A 24,272-nucleotide genomic window follows, 5' to 3' on the forward strand; every position below is an offset into this window, starting at 1 on the left:
CTACTGGATATTTCTCCACCAAATTTGCCAGGAATACAGGAACAACCACTAAGAGTAAACGAAGTCAGTATGACCAAAAGAATAAATCACGTGGTAACTAAGTAAGGAATACATTTAAATTGTCCCTATGATTCTGACATTAAAATACTACCATTCCAGCTTAGTGATCTGTAAGCCACTGAGCAATTATTTTGATAAATACTAGAAGATCTGTTAATGATGAAGGGAAAATGGATCTTTGTAATTAATGCTTTCTTTTGGACATGTTGACTGGTTGTTGTTCTTTGTTCTCAAAGAGGACCAAAATGACATCAGTAAGTTGGGGTCAGGGTACAGTGTGTCTGACTGGCTGATCAGACCAAAATGAGCTGGGAAGGCTCTCCTACAGGCAGAACGCAAATAGTCCATGCAAACATTTGGGAAGGAGAAGTCACTAAATCTGTACATGTTGTATTTCCTTTGAGCTACTACAATTCTATTTCACTCATAGAGTACAGTACCTTCTTTGATGTGGGCACACCATGCTGAGTAGTCCTATGCCTGTGTTCCCCATGTTTCCCAATCAATTCCTAAGTTCTCAAGAAACCTTCAGAGTGTCTTTCTATTGCTTCCAGGTGAGGGCTTGCCATATGTAAGTTATCCATAAAAAAGTCTTTTAGAGGGGCAGAGCCAAGATGGCAGCTGGAAAGCAGGGACTTGCTTAATTTTCTCCCCCAGGTCCCTCCAAACAACTGTAAAAAATGGCTCTGAACAAATTCGAGAGCTGCAGAACCCACAAAATAGCAGAGGGAAGTAAGGCTCCAGCCCAGGAAAGCCTAGATGGTCCCTGGGAAGGGTCTGACACTGGGAGCAGAGCACAGCCCAGCATGGGCCGCGCCAGGACAAACCACACCGGGAGCCGGGTGGAACAGGCAGTAGGGCCCTGAATCACTGAGCTGTGGGAGATACCAGACTTCCCAACCCACAAACGCCAAAGACAACAGAGAAGGTTAGTGGAAAAAATTGCTGGATCAAAGGAGTGCACAGTCCACCCTAGCCCTGGGGGCGCAGAAGTGGTGAATCTCTGGGGCTACTTCCAGAGCTCCAGCTGAGGTTGTTTCCAGCCCCAGGCCCATCCTGTGGGAGGAATTAAGTGGCAGATCAGAGCAGGCATGCAGAGCCTGCTTGGGTCTGGGCTGTGGTCCAGGATGGCAGTTCTTAGGGGAGGAGGAGTGTAGCAGAGCTTACTGCGTACAAATAGCTCTGAAAACAGCAGCACCGCCCCTCAAACTTGGGACAAAGTACTCTCTACTCTACAAGCAGTTGTAGCCTGACAAAAAGCTCAAGTAGTTGGCTGGGAACATGAAAAGGCAGAGTAAAAGGACTCAGAAACTAACTCAAACTCTAGATTCGTTTTTTGGTGACAAAGAAGATCAAAACATACAACCAGAAGAAGTTACCAAAGTCAAAGAGCCTACATCAAAAGCCTCCGAGAAAAATACGACTTGGTCTCAGGCCATGGAAGAGCTCAAAAAGGATTTGGAAAAGCAAGTAAGAGAAGCAGAGGAAAAATTGGGAAGAGAAATGAGAGTGATGCAAGAAAATCATGAAAAACAAGTCAATGACTTGCTAAAGGAGACCCAAAAAACCAGACTAATTCAAATGGCAAAAGAGCTCCAAAAAGCCAACGAGGAGAAGAATGCCTTGAAAGGCAGAAATAGCCAAATGGAAAAGGAGGTCCAAAAGACCACAGAAGAAAATACTACCTTAAAAATTAGACTGGAGCAAGTGGAAGCTAGTGACTATATGAGAAATCAAGATACCTGAAAGCCATGATCAAAAGAAGAGCCTAAACATCATCTGTCAAGAAATTATCAAGGAAAACTGCCCTGATATTCTAGAACCAGAGGGTAAAACAGAAAGTGTTACAGTGGAAAGGGTACCAGTTGTGAAACTGGGACGGCTCCAGCTAAAATGCTGCTCGAGGTAAGATGGAGATATTTAACTACTACAAGCCAAAGCTTCAGGATACAGATTTTTACAAAAATGTAAGGACACTGGTGACACATGAAATACTAACAGTAGCAATAATAGCCAGCATTTAGACAGTGCTTTAAGGTTTGCAAGAGACCTTACATGGGTTACTTTATTTAAATTCTCACAACACCCCTGGGACACAGGGGCAGTTATCATCTCCATTTTAAAAAGGTGCTCCATAGCCAGCAAGTGCCTGAGGCAGCATCTGAAGGAAGGCCTTCCAGAATGCAGGCCTAGAGCCTAGAGCTCCGTGCCCTGGATCACCTAGGTTAGCCTAGAAACTCTTCTCTTTGGTTCCTATGCTGTTTTAGCACATATCTGTGAACAAGATCTCAGTTTCAGAAGCTCAACAACAGCCATGGGATTGTCACAAAGAAAATTTATATTCATTTGCAATTAATTATAACGATAAATGCAGGCACATTTCTAATATAAAAATACTTAAAACTTTCATTTTAATTTAAAAATCAGGGCAGCTAGGTGGCGCAGTGGACAGAGCACCAACCCTGGAGTCAGGAGGACCTGAGTTCAAATACAATCCCAGACGCTTACATGTGACCCTGGGAAAGTCACTTACTGCCAATTAGCCTTACCTCCCTCAAAAAACTAAATGATCAAATGGTACCTAATTGGCAGTGGTAACAGGCTTCTGGGAATATTGGACTTCTCATAGTTTCTTTGTAACAAGACTAAAATGGTCGTATAGACATTTAATTGATAAACTCAGGGCTTTATTTTGTATGTAAAAAATCATGGCTATCTTTAAAAGGTAATCAACCATAGATCTTGTGATCAAAAGATATGTTGGGCCCAGATTTCAGCTAGGAATTAAGACAAAGATTGAATATTGAATTAAACTAAACCATCAAACAAAAAAGATTAGACTAAGTATTTTGAGGAATCCTGGCATGCAGGATACTTCTTATGAATTTTGAGTATATTCCCTTTCCCTTTATGATTCTACCCTAAGATCATTTTTAAAAATCACTGATTGGGAGATAGAGGGACTTAAGATACACTCAATCCAATATCCTCATTTTATAAATGAGAAAACTAAAGCACAGAAAATTAAGTGACATCACCAAAGTCATAAAGACATTAAGAATCTGAGGCAGGATTCAAATTCAAATCTTTCTGACTCCAAGTCCATCACTCTATCTCCTAAGCTACCATCTACTGACTGGGGAGAAAACACATTATCTGTATAAAAATATTCATAACCGCATCATGCAGAATAACAAAAACCTTAAAATAACCCATGTGTCCAACAGATGGTGAATGACTAAGCTAACAATGCTATAAGAACCTAATGAACGCTATTGCACCATAAGAAATGACAACGTGGAGAGAACTCAAGAGTGTGGAAAACCAGGAGCCAAGGGCTTCCTCTGACACATACCAGCCGTGTGAATCCTGAACAAATGAATGCATGTCTCCGTACCCAGGCAAATCCCTAAAGATGATCTACAGCAATGAGAGCAGAGAAGTTTAAGGATATGGCTATGTTCAGTTTGTACAGAACCTCCTCCCCTAATCCTCCTCTACGGTCACAATAACAGCAAAAAAAATTGGAGGTTTGCTTCCTACTCCTACAGGGTCTAAGAAAAGTATAGGGGGAAAAAGAGTATAGGAACAGGGACGAAGGAAGGGGAACAGAAAGAGAAGCAGAGAAATCCTAAGATGTAAGTCATAACTGGGCCTAGGGGCTTAACTAGCAATAACTCCCTTCTTTTTTTTTCTGCTCTTTTTCTTCAATTCGTCTACAAATTCTTGTTAGGCTTGTGTCCAATTGTCTTTGCTCCCCACCGGGGGTGGCGTGGAACAGGCATTCTGAACATCTCTGTCACCAAAAAAGCTGTTAACGGTCAGGGTCTCCCCATTTTCCAGCCTATTTCTTGACTCTGGACTACATTAGAGTTGAATTCTGCTCACCTCAAGGTAGGGTGAGGGGTGGATTGATGTGGGGGACCTATACGTTTTGGGTGAAGTTTAACAACTAGTCATATTTTAAAATATCATTTGGAAGTCATGTATTTGAATAGCTTAATACTTACTAAAAATGAAGAAGAATTTTAATGGAGGAGTGAGAGAGAAGGGGCTGCAAGGAAGTCAAAGAATGACTATGCAAAATTGTGAAACAAGTTCAATTTGTCTATATTTCTCCCACCCCTCAGCCACTTCTCACTCCCTAGGGCTCTCATCTAAGCCCTCTAATTTCAGATCTCTTTACCAGGCCTACACTCTATTTTCCCATTACAATCCCACTGAAAATGTGCCCCTGTTCAAAAATCGTCTATTTTCCTATCCAATCAAAACCCATATTCAATCAAAATTTCTGTTTCAGCTAATTCAAACTAATGGAAGATACTCTGTTCTTCCTCTAAGTGATTATCTGAATTGTTAGTATAGTTAAATGGGAATATTTCAGGAAAGGGGACAATATGATTATGACACCACAGAACAGTGTCTAAGTAGTGCCAGACCTTGAGGCAGGAGCCTCTGGTCTTCTCCACATTAAGAAAGTAGTTAAACTGTTGAAATAGTTTTAAATTATCAAGTTTTGCTAACTTTCCCCAAACAAAAAGCACATGCTTGTGAACATTACAGCACTGTCCCATCCAACTAAAATAATTTTAATTCTTATGGTATAGTTGAAAAGGAATCAATACATCAAATCCTAAATAAAACTTTCATTATGTCAGACGCATTCTGATGGACAGTCAGCTACACGAACAAAAAACTTCTGAGATTTAACTGCATAAGAAAGGACCACCCCAGCTGCAGTTTAGAAGAAACTATTCTAGATTCTTTACTGGAAACAGGAAAATCTCCCTTCTCTTGAGCAGCTGTTGAATGTCACATTAGACATTCAGCTCCAGCTCACTTCAGAGGGTAATTTTTTTTCAACCTAGAAAAAAGCAGCAGTCAGCCAAGAACTGCGAGAGAAGCAGCCAAAAAACCCTGGGAGAACCAGGGCTGTTTTGTTTTGTTGTTGTTCTAAACACAATAAATGGGAGAAGAGAACGGACCAGTCTTCAGAGAAATAATAAATAATTTATCTAACAATCCAGATGTTCGAAGATTTTAATAGTCACTAATCAACATAAGCAAAAAGAGGGGGAAACCACTCACTTACCCACAAACTTTGTAATTTGGTTAATGAAAGCCAAGTTAAAAGTGAACTTGGGGAGAGGTTGGCAGATAGAGCTAATGAGGAGAGAACATGTCAAACTAGAAGGTGAAGATGTGCATGAGAAGTTCCAGGATAATTATTCAGATAATCAGGCTCAATTATGAGGCAAAAATGCAAAAGAGGGTACTATGAGAAAGATCAACGGAGGACTTAGGAATACATCCCAAAGAGTGTAAAGAAAGGAAAAGGACAAAAATATGTATAACAGCATTGTTTGTTGTAGCTATGAACTGGAAGCAAAGTGTAACTGCCTCTTAATAGCAGAATGGGTGAACAAATAATGATATTAAAATAATGATAAATTATTCTGCCATAAGGGACAACAAATACGAAGGAATCAAAAGAAATTTGGAAAAACTTTTTGAAATGTATGAAGAATAAAATACAGAAATCAGGAGAAAATCCATAAGATGATTATAAGATTAAAAAGGAAAACAACTCTGAACGACTTTGGAATGCTGAAAGAAATAGTGACCAATCAAAACTCCAAAGAAAGGTGACAGAGCATACTTAATGACTTGAGGCTGAGAGAAGGTGATACAGAAACACAGCAGTATGCTGAGGTCTTTGATTATTTCATTAGTTAAAGGGTGGGGATGGGGTTGAGTCTGAGGTTGGAAGTTAGTAGGTGGTAAAAAAGAAAACTCCAGTCAGTCTTACATTCCAAAAGAGATGGAAAAATCAAGTTCAGAATGACACAATCAACTAAAACATTTATTCTATGTCTATTATGTGTTTGGCTAGGGAAGAGGGAGTGGGGAAAACAGAGTAAGAGAAAAGGAAAAGGGGGTGGGGGGAGGGTAGTAGGAGAGGGAGAGAAGAAAACAATACATCAGTTCAAGGACAGCTCAAGGACACTGCATTCTGTCTGGGGAGATGGAGAGAGAGAGAGACAGACAGACAGAATGTGTGCGTGTTTAAGTATATCCTGAATGAACACAAAATAAATACAACATAGTTAGGGAAGGGGAGGAAGGGGGGAGCAAGGCAGAGATAAGGGGGATCAACAAAGTCTCGAATTTAAAGAAAATCAGAAATACAATGAAGAACAGCTGAGAAGGGAAAACAACGCAAACAGAGATGAGGGATGGAGTGCACTGTGAGAAACAGAGAAGTAGACGGCTGAATTGTAGAAGTCAATAAGGGGATCAATATGAAGAAAGAGGAAAAATAGGATAGGCTTAGGCTATGAAGGGCTAGGTACCGAGGCTAGTGAGTGCATTCAGATTGGGAATACCGTACTACAGTAAGGCTAATGCCAACGAGGTGTCCATATTAAATCTGACAGCAATATGGTGAACCCTCAGGATGTGGTGGTCATTAGGATGTTTAAAGAAGGGTGAGTTGAGCACAGCTAGAAATGGAGCAGGTCAAAGCTTCTGTGCCAATGAGCAGTGGAATGAGATGTATGAATTTGGTTATGGTATTTCCAACCTGGGAAAGGTAGAGACACCTCCTTTCTATCACCATCCCTAAAAGAGCTTATTCTTGATTATCTTATTACCTACAGGTAGTAAGGAGTAACTGGAGTTCACTAAGTAGATACGGCATTAGTCAGATCCTCACTTGAGGAAAGTTACTGTGGCACAGTATGAGTACAGTACTGCACGAGACGGACTGGAGTGGAGAAAGAACTGAGAAGGAAACCAATTAAGAAGCTATTGCAATAGTCTGGCAATGCTGTTACTACCTGTAAAATTTAACAATACATAACAGAAGTTCATGGTTAATCAATCTGGATTGTGTTCTTATTTGCATACTGAACTATTTGTGCTTAAGTTCATAATAAAAAAGAAAAAGAACTTCGCAGGATTTGAACAAATCAGTTCCCTCAGCTATTAAAATGAAGAGTTGCTATAGCTAACCTATGGTATAGCTCCAAGTTAGTATGGCTAATCTTTTTGGCTGTAAAATTCTATGAATTCTATACTCAGCTTTTACTTAACTATGCACATCCTTTGGCCCAGCATTACCACTATTAGGTCTATAATCCAAAGAGATCAAAGAAAGAGGGAAAGTTCAATATGTAGAAAAATATTTATAGTACGTCTTTGTGTCAGCAAAGAACTAGAAACTAAAGGAGTGCCCACCAGGGGAGAGATGGCTCAACAAAACAATGTATCAATGTGGTGGAATACTAGAGTGCTATAAAAAAAGAATGAAAGAATTGGTTTCAGAGAAACCTGGGAGGATTTATATAAACTGATAACAAATGAGTAGAACTAGAAGAAAAATATACGCAATAACCACAGCATTGTAAAGACAAACCCTTTTCTCCAAGACCGAGGTACTCTGATCAACATAATGACCAACTGCAACAAACATGCACTCAGGGTACAAAGTGAGATATACTTCTATTTGAACAAGGCCAACAAGGGAATTTGTCTTGCTTACCTACACATGCTTGTCACGGGGTTTTGTTTTTCTTTTCTTTTCTTTTTTTCAATTGGGGGTGGGGGGTGGGGGGTGGGGATAAGAGGTGTATTTTAGTAATCTAAAATAAAATGGAATTTAATTTTAAAAATTATTCTGGGTCTACTTTAAGGAGCACTCTTAAAGTAATTCAGGTAACACCTTAGTGCTGGGGCAGTCAGGTGGCCCCGTGGATGCAGTGCCAAGCCTGGAGTCAGGAAGACTCATCTTCCTCAGTTCAAATCTGGCCTGAGACACTTACAAGTTTCTGTGACCCTGGGTGAGTCCCTTAATCCTGTTTGTCTCAGTTTCCTCATCTATCAAACGAACCAGAGAAAGAAATAGCAAATCACTCCAGTATATCCACCAAGAAAACCCCAAACAGGGTCACAAAGAGTCAGACGCAACTGAACAACAAAGCACCTTAGTTCTATTAAATAATTTCTACAGATGAAGAAATGGCTCAAACAGGTTTTGAAAAAAACTATTCACAAATTTTAAAACAAAAAACCTGTCAGAATCTGTCCTTTGTGCATCCATTTTGCTGTAGTCCATCTAGGCACTTACACCCTTGAAGTGAATGTAATATCACTGTAATTCTCACCTAGTAAAAAGGTACTTCATGATTTTTGTTGATAATAATGAAGAAAGAGGAAAGTGGCATAAAGGAGAGAGAAGGTAAAAGAAAGTATTCCACAGCTTCCCTGGGAGGAAAAAAAGTTTGTCAGATGTCAGCTTTAAATATCTGGCTCACATCCCTAGAATTCTGAATGCTGCATGGCAGCTGAATTCAAAACGCATTGTTAGACACTATGAATAAGAATGAATGAACTCCAGAATCCATGACTGTTATGCTTACACTGCAAAACAACTTTAAGGAAAATATATAGATCAAACAGGAAACCATCCAAAAATTTTACTTAAAGAACCCATCAAGCAACTGGATTACACATGGAGAAAGATGGTGCTGCTTCCCATACCTTATCACCATGTTCATTTGCTCTGTCAGTTTCACCCAGGTTAATTTTCTTTTTTCAAATGACCCAACATCAAGCTTATTCATTATCCATTTTTCTTTCTGCATTTCTTGACATGACCTCTGATGCCCAGAATCTTCTGTTTTTATTACCTCCTTCCTAAGCTGTTTCTACTAACCTTCAGGTAAATACCTCCTTCAAACACCATTCTATGTAAAGGAAGACTTTGATGTTCATCTAGATTTCCATCTAGATCAGAGGTCTTCAAACTTTTAAAATCGTGTACCTTTTGAGCCACCCACCATTATGTGAATATTTACTTATTTTAAAATTATAAACAGGTAATATTGGACTAAAATTTTATATATCTATGTCTGCAGATATATAAAACTTGAGCAAAAAAAATTTTCAAAGACTAAGCGATGAAATAATATTTTATCTTAGAGTCAATAAGAAACCACTGTAGGAGAGTAACATGGTCAGACTTGTTCTTTAGGAAACTAACTTTGGTAGCGAGGTAGAAAATGGGTTGGAAGAGTGGACAGACTTGAGACAGAGAGACCTGTAGGAAGCAACAGTTTAGGAGAAGAGTGATAAGAGCCAAAAATGAGATGGTGGTTATGTCAGGAAAGAGAAGGTGACTGATGCAAGAGATGTTATAATGGGAGAAATGACAAGATTTTGTAACTGACTGGGTATAAAGGGGGTTCCTGACAAAAACAAGTGGTAATATAGACAGAACAGGAGTTCTTAAGCAGGGTTCTAAAAACTTGCTTTTAAAAATATTTTAATAACCATTTTTAAAAACAACTGGTTTCTTTTATAATCCTACGTATTTTCTCTTATACATCTAGTAACATCTTTCATCTTAGGCATCTAATAACCTGCTGAGAAGTAGTTTATATATGCTTCAGACTGGTAAAAGGGCCCATGACACAAAAAAGGTTAACACTAGAAGAACAGAGAGAAATATTCTAAGGAGATGAGTATTTGTTAGGCCATAATGCCCTGAGGGACCGAAGTTGAAAACTTAGATAACAGAGGGACAAGTGTGCTAGGATAAGGACAGAATGGTTGTGAAAACAATCCCCAGACCAAGGTATCATAAAATGAATATGTGGAAAGGAGTATGGTGTTTAAAAAAGTGGAATGGTAGGAAGGAGCCATATTACAGAGGGCTTTAAAAGACAAACACAGGAGTTTATATTTGATCTAGGTAATGCATATGATCTTATACAGTGTACCAGTTAGCAAAGCTGCTATATTTTGTTAACAAGTGAATGTTGCACATCCAGTCCCTGCATGGTAGTTTCCGTTTACATAAAAAGGAGGAAATTTTTTTTATTAAAGCAATTATAGACTCTTTTTGGCTACTAGGTCCTGCATAAAATAAAACCAAACCAATGGGTAGAAGCTGCAAGAAAGTATATCTGGGAATTAAGAGGAAAAGTTTGATAAGTACAAGCTGTCCAAAAGCATAACAGGGCTGCTTCATGAGACTGAATTCCCATATAAATCCAATCCCATAAAGGGGATTCCTGCTCAGGAACAGACTCAATAAAAATGACTTCTAATTCCTTTCTGGTGTTCTATGATTTTATATGTGACCCACCAAAAGAGGAATGGTAATGTAAGGAGTAATTAAGATTAAATGTAAGAAAGAAAATTAAGATTAAATGCAAGAAACAAACAAGGAAAAGCTGTTAAACTGGATATGGAAGCCAATATGGGAGAATCTCAAGACCAGCAAAATTTATTTCCTTCCATCAAGGACCCAGGATTTCACTGGTGTGGGCAACTTGTTGGCACAAAGAAAGCACTAAATAAAAGCTTGATGACTTAATAGAGATTAAGTGGTATTGGAAACAAGAAATTAATCTGGAAAGAACTTGGAGAAATGTCACTTGGCTTGTGGCAATTACACAATTCCACTAATCTTCTTCAGCATACTTAGAACAAGTGGAAAACAAAGTATATACACTACAAAGTAACATTTTTTTCAGTCAAGAAAACTCAAATGGTTAAAATGTGGACAACAATAAAAGAGTAGGTCATCCATGGCCTAGATACAAGAATTGCAATTAGGAAGGGGCAAAAAAAGAATACTGTAATTTTTTTTTTTTTTGCCATTAACTCCAAGAGTAACTTCTCCAGTATCCATCTATTATTTAAAACTCAATTTTGGTCACCTAATAAGAAGCAGATCCCTAAGACTTTTTTTTTTAAAAACCTATTACTCTACATATCACACCCACTCAAATAATTATTTACTATTAGCCATCATGTTGGGATTTTTTTTTAAATAAATCTACTGCCCAAGGATAAAGTTTGATTCAACAAATACAAATGACAACATAAACTGGATTACTCTGAGGCTTTGAAAAAATATGCCCTGATAAAAGAGATTCAAAGAAAGTAGAACAGACAACAATGGTTACACTAAATAGAAAATGTTTTGAACTCAATGAAGGTAAGACTAAAATGGAAATAATTAAAAGATGAAAACCTTTTTAGGAAATTTCTTTGATAAAGGTCTTATTTCTAATATGTATAGCCACTTGATTCAAATGGTCAAAGGTCATGAACAGCTCAAGGGAAAGACATACAAACTATCTATACCCAAATGAAAAATAAATGTTCCAAATCATTAATAATTAGAGGTGCAAATGCACCTCATACCCAGACAGGCAAAATTGACCACTCCCTTCCCCCCCCCCCCCCCCCCCCGCAAAAAAATTGTTTGAGGGAGTAGAATAAAATAGGCACTTTCATGCAAATCAGTCTATCCATTCTGGAAAGCAATTTAGAACTATGGCCCAAATGTTACTAAACTGTGCATACACTTGGTCCCTGCAAATACCAAGAATAAATAGGCTGATATCCCAAACAGAACAAAGAATGAGAAAAAGGTCATAGAAAGACTGAGGCAATATAACAAGGATGATAATACTACCTAAATTAAAATGACTAGAAAAAAAAATTAAATAACCAAAGAAGATTTGAAAAGGATAATTTTCATTACATAAAATTTAAAAGATTTTAAAGAACTATAATAAAGCCAAGATAAGATTAAAAGGAAAACGAAGGGTAGGGATGAACGGGGCAGGGGGTGGTTGAGGAATTGCTGAAGCAGGTTTCTCTAATAAATGTTGCATTTCCAAGATATGTAATGAATTGAACCAAATTTTATTCAAAACAAGTTTCTGGTGTCTTTTTAACAAAAATAACCATATTTTCACAAGTATCTCTCCCACTTCCCCTCCCAGACACTTAAAAAAAATTTTAAAGACAAAAAAAAAAAAAAAAAAAGAGGAAGCGGGGGGGGGGGGGGGATCAGTACAGCTGATCAAAGGAGCAAAAAAATCTGAAAATGTGCAACATATAGAACTTGTGAACCTGTCACCACTTCAAAACATGGGGTGGGAGTATCTTCTCAACTGTCTTTTTTTGTGCCATATTTATGCCCTATAATTTTCACCATTGATTGTTTTTGTGGTTATTCTTTCCATGTATACTTTTGTAATAGTTCAAATTATCTTTTCTTGGTTCTGGTTGCTTTATTCTGTTATTAATTAATAAAGATCTTCCCATGCTCCTCTGTATTCATCACATGCCATTTCTTATAATATAGTAATGCTCTAGCATATTCATTTCCCACACGTTGTTTAGCCACTCTCTAGTCAATGGACATCTACTTTGTTCCCAATTCTCCACTATTGCAAAAACTGTTTTTATGAATATTTTGGTGACTTACGGGGACTTTTTTCTTATCAATGTCTTCCTGGAGATATAAGCCTAGTAATGAAATTTCTATATCAATGGATATGGACATGTTTATCATTTCATTTGCAAACTTCCAAGTTTACAAAATAGTTGGGCCAATTCACAGCTCTACCAAGAATGCACCGGAGTGCCTACCCTTGAAACTGCTAGATGTCCCAGTGAAATGATATCAAACTCAGAGAAATGGGGGCCACTAAACCATATATAAGGATCTCTGCTGGGCACGAGTTGACTCAAATTTTACAATATAATGTTAATGATGTTTAACGAATTATTATTTCTTGAAATATTTTAATCTGGTTTGTATAGCACTCCAGACGGTTCAAAACTACAAATTTCATATCTCTATCCCAGTGGAAAGAATGCTAGGTCTGGAGTCAAAAAGAACTGAGTTCAAATCTGGCCGTGGACACTTATTTAACTGTGTGACCAAGGGGAAGTCACATAATCTCTATTGGTCTCTGTTTCCTCAACATTAAAGGGTAGATAACAGCACTTCTGTCACAGGGTGTTGTGTAGATCAAATGAGATGATATGTGTAAAGTGCTCAGAACAGTGCCTGTACATTTATATAATGACTGCCATTATCACTGTTATCTACCCACAACCCCTTTGATATTGACTGTTCCCATCTTTTGGCATCTTTGTCAATCTGCAAGGTGTGAGATAAAACTTCAGAGTTGTTTTAATCTGCATTTCTCTTATTGTTAGTGACTTGTAGCATTTTTTCATATGGTTGTTAACAGTTTCAATTCTTTTGAGAACTGTTTGTTGATATTGTTTGACCAATGATCTTTTGGGGAAAAGGCTTTTCATTTTATATGTATAATACATGTGTATGTGTATATAAATACATGTATGTACATACCTCTGTTAACTGTCTATGTATGGATACCGAATTTTTATCAGAGAAATTTGATAGATTCCTCCCCCAAAAAACCACTTCCCTTCTCATACTAAGTGCATTAATTTTGTCTGTACAAAAGTTTTTCAGTTTCTTATAATCAAAGTTATATATTTTATATTCCATAATTGCCCCTTTCCATTGGTTTAGAATGTCTGCCACCTATATCTGTGAGAGGTATGTGATCTGCTGCTTCTCTTATATTTTTAGAGAGAGAGAGAGAGTGAGAAAAGAAAGAAAAGATAAACTTTGCACAGCCCTCCCTTACTTAAATCTAATTCTCTTGCATCTCATGGCATCACCTTCATGATGTTGTGGTCCTCTTCGACAACAAAGGACAAACAACAACAAGAGTAAGACGAGTATGACCTTTAATATTAAGGTCACATATCCACTTAGAATGTATTATGGAACAGCAGCCTATTTCTGCCAAACTGCTTTCTAGTTTCTCCATCAGCTTTTATTTAAAAATAAAGAGAGCTCTTTCCTAAGTAATTTATGATTACTGGTCAACTGAACACTGGATTATTGAATGCCAGCATTTCTGATTTTCCATTGTCTGGTCTGTTCCATTGATCTACTCCTCTACTCTTTAAATAACACCAGATGGTTTTGATGACTGTGGTCTGACTGATAGGATTTTATGTAAAACATTTAAATCATTATTCAAGAATTATATTGTAGTTTTCCTTTTGTGCTTTCTCCTTACTAGGTTTATGTATTTGAACTTTCTATTTCTCAGAAAAGTAATCTAGAGGAATCTAGTAGAGTGCTTTCTGTTTCAATTTTGGAGAAATATATGCAGCTAATTGATCTTTAAAAAGCTTGACAGAATTCTCCTCTGAATCCATTAGGATGACGGTTTTCCCCCATTGGTCACTCTTTAACAGCTGGTTCTGTTTCCTTTTCTGAGACTGGATTGTTTGAGAGCTCTAGTTGGTCTTTGGTGAACTGGGTTTATTTTACATTTTTGAAGGCATTCTTCAATTTCTTTTGTGTTTTCATTTTTGTTATTATCGATCTAATCATATTAAATTCCAATCATTCTTTTTTATTTCTTCTGCATTCATTCTTTTGTAATTTCACCTTGTTCATTTGCTGTTTTGTTGATTTTATTTTTTGTACTCTTCTCTTGGATCACATAAACTAAAGGTTTATCAATTTTATTAAGACTTTTCAAAGAACTAGCTTTAAATTTATAATTTTTATAGGTCTTTTGGGTTTCAAATTCTCCTCTAATATTTATTATCTCCTCCTTTGTGCTTATTTTAGTTTTATTTGTTGGTTTTCTAACTAATTTTTAAAAGGTCTATTATTTTTTGTATTTTGTTAATGTATTTTTGAATAAGATTTTTTTCCCTTGAGGACTGTGTTAGCTGCAATACAGAAACTGCAGTATGTTCTTATTTCATCATTACTGTTTTCTTTAACAGAATTATTAATTCTTTCTATGATTTGTTCTTTTGACCTAGTCATTACTTAGGAATTCAATGATAAGTCTCCAGTGGGGTTTCTGTCTTGTTTCTGCTCCCTACATTGGTTACTAGTTGGATTCCACTACGGTCTTCAAATGACTGTGAAGACTCCCCTCCCCACCCCCAAATGTGGGTTAGCTGGTCTTCTGAAGACAGATACACAGTCTCCTGTTCACTATGCCTACATTTAAAATCTTTCTGGGTTAATAAGATTAGTCAGGTCTTAAGTTACCTTTGTGCTTTAATGAGACACAAGAGGAAGACTATCAGAGAAAATATTCACAAAAAACCGCAATTACCTTTTTCCCAGTTTGTTTCTCCACCATGTCGTTGCTGAGAGAGAAATCTTCTAACTGTGGTGCTTTAGAACACCCACCCTTGGGCATCGTTCTGCTGTCCTTACTTGATCTTCATTTATGCTGCCATCGCTTCGTCATCAACCGTCTGTTTAAAACAAGAAAGAAAACACTGAAATAGCTTTCAGACCTTTAACTCCAACAGACACAAAATGTGCTAGTCTCACTGAACTAAATACAATCAATAATAATTTACACAACAGAACTTGAAAAAGAACATAAGCAGCTATCTGCCAAGCCAAGATACCTGAAAATAGAAAGTTATAAGGAAGACAAAGACTATGGCAAGGAAATCTCTGTGCATAATCTAAGCCTTACAGAGAACATCAAGCAGAGGCTTACCTTTACCTACCCTTTCCTCACAAAAGGCGTTATGAGTACTAGAAATCTGCAGGGGCTATCAATGAGGTTAAGTTAGAGCTTCTAACATTAGTAAGAGGTACGCCCTGGGTCATTTACTTATGACTTGCCCCAGGTCCTAGACCACGAAGGTTGTTCTCTATGATTTCCTCCCTTCTTTGGAGTGGTCTCCAAAACAAGCTCCATCACATCAATGACCCTTATGCCCATCTCAACTCCATTTTCTTCGGTATTTCCTTCCACCAGGGGCATTGAAAGGGACTAAGCTGTCCCTAAGTCTCTTTGGTTCAGAATGTGTTAAGTAAAGAAAATGAGAAGACTTCACAGGAAAGATATGTAGATATGTGTGTATGTGCACGCATGCGTGCATGCGTGTGCGCACACACACACACACAAAGAAATGTTTAAAAATCAAGGAATAGGGAAGTGGAAAAATTCTGAGGCTGTGAGAGTCTGATCGCTCAGCCTCTGGGAAAGTTTACCCTGAAACTTTTTGTTCTTTCTTCTGGTTCTGGTTTAAAGATTTGCTCAGTAAGAACAGGGTTATAATGACTTGTTTTTCTCTACTGTAAAGAATGGAGAGGGTCTCCCCCTCCCCTTATCCTATTCTCCTTCTTTAGATTTATAGATGTCACCTCAGTTGTAATCATTAACTAAGAGAATGGGAATTGGAGTTTCTGTGCCTCAATTTCCCGGTTCTTTGTCTAGCTTTCATGCTCAGATTGTAAGCCCATCTCCCAGCCAATGGTGAGAAGGGTCAGGGGTGGACGGGAATTCTCTTGTGTTAGGTATAATTATGGGTGCTTTGCTCCTTGTAAAGCGCCTCCCTTACTGGATTTGTTCTAGGGGGGATGCCCAATTCTCGAGAATTGAATAAAATTTATTTTCTGTTCCCATCCTGAGATGACTCATTAACTTTTAATTGGTGAGGGTCTTTCATCCCACACAAGAATGATCCACCTGTCTAAATTTATAGAAAGGCTAAATTCTTTATATCATGCTAATAAACTAGCTGAAACTTGTAAAAAGCTGGAACTCCCCCACATAGACTCTAAAGTATGTCTTCCCAGCGGCAAACCAGACAAGTTTTTGCTTCTACTTTCAGGTGACAATCCAGCCTAATAGTGATCTGGGTGTACATTTAAGATGGTAACTTTTCAGGCATGGTATTTACAACTCAAACAAAGGTACAATGACCTTGCGACAACCACTGCCAGGAGCCTAGCCAGCAATCTATGGTGCAGAAGGGTGATGTGAGGTTATGGGTAGTAATAAGAAGAACCCAAGGTGTGGTGCATTTTCCTATCTTCATTCTAAAAATCTAACAGTAATCGTTAACTTTTAGCCACTAAACCTTGAACCTATTAAGAACTTCTTTTCTCAACAGCTGCTGCATCCCCCAATACCACCCTGGGAATCAAACACAGCCAATACCATGGAATGAATCCATGTGACTTATCTAAGAAAACATTTTTGGTGAAAACAAGACACTTCTAGAACAGCTCTGCTTTTTACTATGTACAGGTTAATGACATGTTAGTTCTCTAAAATAGATGAAGCCTTCCTTGGGCACTTGAATAGTACTTGTATATAAAACTGGGTCACATATATTCTTGGGATGGTCTTTATTCAAAGAAATAATCTTTCCACAGAAAATAGACCTTTTTAGCCTCCAAGATCTCCTATTTCAATCTTCCTCTCCTCCAAAAAAGTACCTTTGTAAAACAGATAAAATGGAGATTCCCCCCGCTTCACAGAACGAATGGTGATTTACTTTAACCTAATATTATACAATTGTTAACACTAAAGAAGAAAAAAAAAAACCAAGCTTGTGGCGGATATGGCTTCTCTGTACTGAACCCACATTATTCAAAAGGCTTCAGAAGTGTTAGCATTTTTTAAAAAATTAACCTTACTATTAATGTTTACATACAAACCCTTTAAAACACTGGCCTGGAGCCACAGGATCCATTTCTCACACTGTGATTGAGCTGGCACCATTCACTCCCCCACTCCGGATCCCAGCTTTCCCTCATTAGGAGGGGGTTTGAATTTTTGAATAACAGTCTTGGAGGTTCCCTCTAGCTCTATGTATAATCCTATTGTTTTCTCAGCGGTCTATAATTGGCCTCTGTTCTACTAGAAGAACAAATGTTGGAATTGGTATCAAATTGGATCTAGATTTGAATCCTACCTCCATCTCCCAGCATTTCTGAAGACTGTTTTGAGTTACTTATCCTCTTGAAGTTTCTTTGCTCACAAGAAAAATGAGAGTGATAATAGCTATAGGAGCTATAAAGAGGTTCTGAGGATTACATGAGATAATATATGTAAAGAGCTTCGCAAATGGTCATCATAACTGTCACCACCATCATTACTCTTTACTATAAAGACTTGAAAGTAATTTGGAAAAAAAAAACACAAGTATAGATTGGTAAAAATAAAACTTTGTCAGCTTATAGAAACTCCTCCAATCCTATGCCACACAAATTACAAAAATCAGGCTGATTCTCACACACATGCTCTCAGAGCCATAGAAAATGTAACTATGGAGTTCGATACCTAAGAAAATAACCCCGGCCGTCAAGAGATGTATAATCTCTTTGTGGAGGTAAGACATAGGTGCATAACACATTTAAATAACAATACAAAGCAATACAAGATTGAGTGTTCAATGAATGGGGGAGGGGGGACTATTGGGAGAAATATGGAATTGGGAGATCTGGAGAATGTAGGAGGGACAGTCTGGGGAGTCTCAGGAGAGAAGCTGGAATTCCAACAAGTGAACCAGGATTTAAAAAAAAATTTAAAGATCAGTTAGTGGAAATTTGAGATGCACAGAAAGAAATGGAAATGAGATTGGTGGGGGGTATTCAGACTTAAGAGTTTTCTTCACAGAAATGATAAAGAAGCCATGGGAATAAATAAGAACACCAAAGGATAGGGAATATAGAAAAAAGAGACAGGAATGAAGTAGAGGAAACAATTTAGCTGATAAAAAAAAATCCGTTCATATAAGGTATCGTTAAAATAATCAAAAGACAAGAAAGATTCACTAAGAGAAGACAGTGCCATTTCATGGAGGAGAAGCAAAGAACATTTTTCAAATAGTAAAGAGAATAAAGAGGAATGAATACATTGATGAGGCCTTTGGATTAAGGTGACCTCAAAAAGAGCAGAATATGACGTAAGTCTGTATGTTACGCTTACATAGAGCTGTAACCCCCTTCTTATTACAGACGTCAGAATTTGATTTGGTTTGCTCATTTTACACAATATAATCTATATTTTCTTCCAAGTTTATTCTATACTATTAGAAAAACATAATCTATTTTGAGTAAATTTTGTCTAAAAAGAACATAGATGTTTAAACTCATTATATTGCATAACTATGAAGAGCTATGCACAATTAATTTACCATAATAGTAAAAGTCAGTAGACAATCATTTAAACTTATTCAAAGACCATCATGAAGCAGAAATCCAAACCATATGCTCTCATATGATTAAAAATCAATTCCAGTCAAGATGCAGAACAAAGTTTTCCAAATACGGGATATGATTAAAATCTAATTCTATGGGTTCACTGTACAAGCAAAAAGCCTGGTAAAATCCCATAGTGTAGTAACAATGTAGACTTCAAATCAAAAATTAAAACTAGATTTTGATTATGTCTAAAAAAGAAGAGACCTCAGACCACATTTGCTTTAATTTTATTCTTTAAATAATTCTGCCCACTCAATGTCATTTAGTTAGCTTTACTAAGATATCTTTTCATGTAGGGACCTGAAACCTTTTTCATCTAAATAGTGCCAAGCAGATAGATGCCAGATTAATTTTACCTCCTTCTTCTTCATCTAGCTGACTCATTACCCTTGGAAAGCTTTCTACCTCATCATACAAACAGAGCACTGACCTATTTAACAGCTTATAGGGAACATTACTTTCACACAATAAATACTAGCATCTCACAATTCTTAATTCATTTTATAACTACCAGCGAAAAATCTATTGAATTTAAGTAGGTATCTGAAGAGAAGTACAGAGGGAAAACAGGACTTTTTAACAACAAAAATTTGTTATAATCTGAATATTCCATGTCAGTTAGTTCCAATTACTCTTTATTAGAATATTGGCCATAAAGCTCTTTTTACATCAGTTTGAACTTTACTTAACCAGGAAACAATAAGATTTTTTTTTAATTACCTGAGCTCCCAAACAAGATAATTCCATCTATGTCTATCTACCGTCTGGGAAATAGAAAGCCAAATTATACAACATTGCATAATCCCTAATACTTTGCTACAGTAACAAGAGAAAAAAAAAAAGTTTACATTTTGGCAAGTAGCCAAGTACATTGCTACTGGACTTTTATAGCCTATGAACAAGCAAAATTCAGCAATTCCCTTTCTGAAATGGCAGCTGTTCTCAGAGGCCTAATTTTTTTTTCTTAAATTTAAAAGAAAACCGTGCAAAAGAATTTCATATAGAAAAGAAGAAAGAAGAAAGTCAGCCAGGAGACCATCGCTTTAAAGTTTAAAGCATCAATGACTTTACCCATTAGAATCCTCCCCCTACTGACACAGATAAGAGAACCACAACACAACTTTGCAGAAGAGCTTCCTAAGTAAAACTGTAGCAGAGAAAAAAATTATCACTTTTTCCTCAGACTAGGGGCAACCCCACACTCAGTTTGCTAAGACTTGACACAACCCAAATGAACCAATGGTCACCTTCCAACTACAGTGAGGCATCAGAAGACTTCAGGGAAAGTCAGACATCATCAACACTTCACTTTTATACAATGTCTTTATTGCTGTTGTGTTCTTTTAAAGTCCACTGAAGGGTCAGTAATACAAACCCCGTTTTATCAAGGAGAACGTGTGTTCTCAACACAGTCTACAGTAATTAATCTGTACAAATTCTAGAATTAGCTTATAAGCTCTTAAGGTTGCTTGCTTGGTGATGGGTGATGAAAGTGAAAATAATACCAAAAAGTGGCGTTGTACAATTTTACACTGTAGGATATATTTCACACATTTCTAGACATAATACCTTTCTAAATACATGCAGATATACACTGAATAACATTGCTGCAAACAACATCATTTTAAGGTACCATTAATATTTGTACTTTCTCCCCAGGCAACCTATAGGACAGGAAGAAAGATATCACCATTTTAACACATGAAAAAACTAAGGTTCTAACAGTGCAGGGGAAAGAGGGCTGATTTTAAAATCTTAGTAACTGGGTTCAAATCTGCCATCTGCCATTTACTACCTGTGTCTTAGATTCTGAAGATCATCTGGCAAGAGAAGGTACCAGACACTGAGGTCCTTACTGGAACTTAACTGCCAAGCCTTCAAACTCTGCTTCAGAGAACGCAACTCCGATGGGCTGGCCATGTTGTTCTAATGCAAAATGCATGCTTGCCAAAAAGACTATTTTATGGAGAGCTCACACAGGGCAAGTGTTCACACCGTGGACAGAAGAAGCGATACAAGGACACTCTCAAGAACTCTGGAACTGATTGTGTGACATGGGAAACACTGGCAGAGGACTGTCCAGCCTGGCGTGCTCTCATCAGAACTGAAACAGACCAAAAGAAACATCGGATGCCCAAATGTTCAAAGGGACTATTTGTGCCGAGCCTGTCATAGAGCATTCCGAGCTCATATTGGCCTGATCAGCCACAGTTGTACACATGAAACTTGATTCAAGCACAGTGATGTCATTTTGGTCCTCTTCGAGAATGAAGGATAACCACCAACCAACCTGTGTAATTTTTAAAAAATAAATTTATTTTTTATTTTTAGTTTACAATACTCAGTTCCACAAGTTTGGGGGTTCCAAATTTTCTCTCCCTCCCTCTCCTCCCCAGGTCCCCAAGACAGCATGTAATCTGACATAAGTTCTACATATACCTTCACATTGAATTTACTTACATAATACTCCAGTTGTAAAGAAGAATTATAACCAATGTGTGAGAAATGTAGTTTTGGGGATCACTGGACTTCCCCAAATTGTGAGAACACGTGGCTTTGGGGAATCATTGGACTTCCCAGGCAGGGCCAAAGTCTGAGGAAGAACCCTGTGATAATCCCTAGGGAAGGCTGTACAGACCACAGTACTCCCAGAGGAAGATCAAGTGGTACCCACCCCTTAATCTGTGGGGATCACAGGGCCTCCTAGGCATCAGACCCTAAAGAGGACCCAAGTGATGACCCCTTAGGATGGCAGTAAGATCACAAGGCTCCCAAGACAGGGCCATAAGTCCCAAGTGATGTCCCCTTAAGAAGGCTGTACAGACCATAGCCAAGGGAATCCAGAGTAGTAGCCCTCCTAACACCACAGTGGAGAATCACAGGACACCCCAAGACAAGATCCAGAAGTAAGCCTGGTGAACTTCCGCTGCCTATTGCTTCCCTTCACTTGACCTTAGGAAAATACATATGATTTGCCCATTCTTACCCAAATAACTCAAGACCAGAATGGGCAGAAGAAGGCATTTCATTATGCTCCTGGAAAGAGCAGATGTAGTGCTCACAGGAACACTCATGGTGATACAGCTACAGGAGCAGGGGTAACCATTCCCTCCACTCCTGCTAGAGTCATGGTTAGTTTATAGTCTTCGTTTTTTACATAGTTTTCCTAGGTTATACAGTTTATACAGGTAGGATAATAAGGATACAGAAGCAAAAGTGAAGTTAATTAGATTTTCCTTGTCTTAGTTTAGGATTAAACTATATTCTTTTACTTCCCCTACTTTCCCTCTTTAACATATGCAAATTAGGCAAATCAGAAGGCCTGGATTCTTGACCAAGACCAGACCCTAGATAAGCTTGAACTGGTTCAAGTGGGTTTGGCCTCTCTAATTCCCCAGGCTGCCTTCTCCAAAAGCATGCCCATGTGTACAAGCCTCTGACCTCTCACTTGGGGGGGGGGGGGGGGGGGGGGGGGGGGGGCGGGGGGGACACACAAAACTCCTCCTCCCATTTCTTACAAATGGAATAAATCATGAGAAAAAAGAAACAGAACCAAAAAAGAAGGAGAAAAAAGAGAGCAAATAGTCTGCCTCAATCTGCATTCAGAGTCCATAATTCTTTCTCTGGATGTGCATAGTTTTTTTCCATCATGAGCCTTTTGGAGCTGTCTTTGAACCTCGGATTGATGAGAAGAGCCAAGTCTATTAAAGTGTAATTTTAAGCAAATCACTGAAACTCTATGGGTTACAGTTGTTTAACTAAATCAACTTTAAGGTCCTCTCTAGCTCTAAAACTTTAATCCTAAATTAAATCCCATATATTTAATGATCCTATTCATATTATGGCCCAAATCTCTACATCCTGCTCCTGAGTGCTCTATGTCCTGCTCTCTTGCACTCCACAGCAGCATATGTACAAACACCCCCTGGAAAGCTGTATTTCCAAATTTTGTTTCTTTATTGCTTCTGGCAATAAGTTACTTCCTTGGATTAAACCTCAGTTTTAAAGCCTGCAAAATATGGGGCTCAGATGTGATTATCTCTCATTCATATCTATAATCTATGAGAAAAAGAGGCAGTGTAATATGTAGATGAAATGACTGCACTGGAGTGTGGAAGGCTTAGGGGCAAGCGCCACCTCAGGAAGGCCCCAGCAGTATAACCAGGAGCAGGTCACTTCTTCTTCCCCCACTCCCAGCTTCCCATTGAACCCCTACACAATGGAGATGACAGTATTTGCAAGGGTTGAATAAGTAGTGAAAAGACATAACATAGGTAAATGTAGAGCAAGCTAAAGCTTGGGAATGGTGAACAGTAGTTTACCTGCACTTCCTTCCATAGGACTTTCTTTCTCCTACCTCTGAGTCCTCAATGCCTGGAATGCTCTATCCCCTTACCTCCATATCCCTTTCTGTAAGAAGCCTTTCTGGAACATTCTAACTAGTTAATGCTGTCCCCCTCTCATCCTCTCTTCATCCTTGTTACTGAAATGCTGACTCCAACATTAGAATGTAAGCTCCTTGACGGCAGGGAAAACTGTGATTGTCCTTTCTTTGTATCCTCAGTGCTCAGCACAATGTCAGACACATAGCAATTTTTTAACATTCATTTTTTAAAATTTTGAGTTCCAAATTCTTTCCCTTCTTCCCCTCCCTACAGCCACCACCTTGAGATGGAAAGCAATTTAATATAGATTACATATGTACAATACTGCAAAACACATTTCCATATTAGCCATGTTGTAACAAAAGCTACAGGCCCCTCCCCCCAAACACACACACACACACACACACACACACACACACACACACACACACAGAGAGAGAGAGAAAAATAGTGTGTTTCACTCTGCATTCAGACTCCATCAATTCTTTCCTGGATAAGGACAGCATTTTTTAATCCTGAATCCTTTGGAATTTTCTTGGATCATTGTATTGCTGAAAATGGTTAAGTCATTCACAGTTGATCCTCACATAATACTGCCATTGTGTACAATGTTCTCCTGGTTCTGTTCACTTCACCTTGCATCAGTTCATGTATGTCTGTCCAGGTTTTTCTAAAATCATCCTGCTCATCACTTCTTATAACACAATAATATTGCATTACGATCATATGCCACAACTATTTTAGTCATTCCCTGGTTGACAGATATCCCTTCAATTTCCAATTCTTTGCATGCACCGTTTAAGAGCCCTTTGGGCATAGCTCCAAATTGCTCTCCAGAATGGCTGATCAGTTCACAATTCCACCAACAATATAGGAGTGTCCCAATTTTCTCACACCCACTCCAAAGTTTATCATTTTCCTTTTCT

General features: G+C 38.0%; 1 protein-coding gene across 1 annotated transcript in view; it reads right to left on the reverse strand.

Moving 5' to 3' along the window:
* ANKRD11 (ankyrin repeat domain 11) overlaps window positions 1-24,272 on the reverse strand; it is a 277,569-nt gene that overhangs the window by 107,353 nt on the left and 145,944 nt on the right. The window contains exon 2 of the mRNA XM_036750516.1: window positions 15,060-15,204. Coding sequence (XP_036606411.1) covers window positions 15,060-15,146 — 87 coding nt within the window. The 5' untranslated portion in view covers window positions 15,147-15,204. The remainder of the gene's footprint in view (window positions 1-15,059; window positions 15,205-24,272) is intronic.

This window comes from Trichosurus vulpecula, chromosome 3, assembly GCF_011100635.1.
Source record: "Trichosurus vulpecula isolate mTriVul1 chromosome 3, mTriVul1.pri, whole genome shotgun sequence".
In the NCBI taxonomy this organism is placed as follows: Eukaryota; Metazoa; Chordata; class Mammalia; order Diprotodontia; family Phalangeridae; genus Trichosurus; species Trichosurus vulpecula.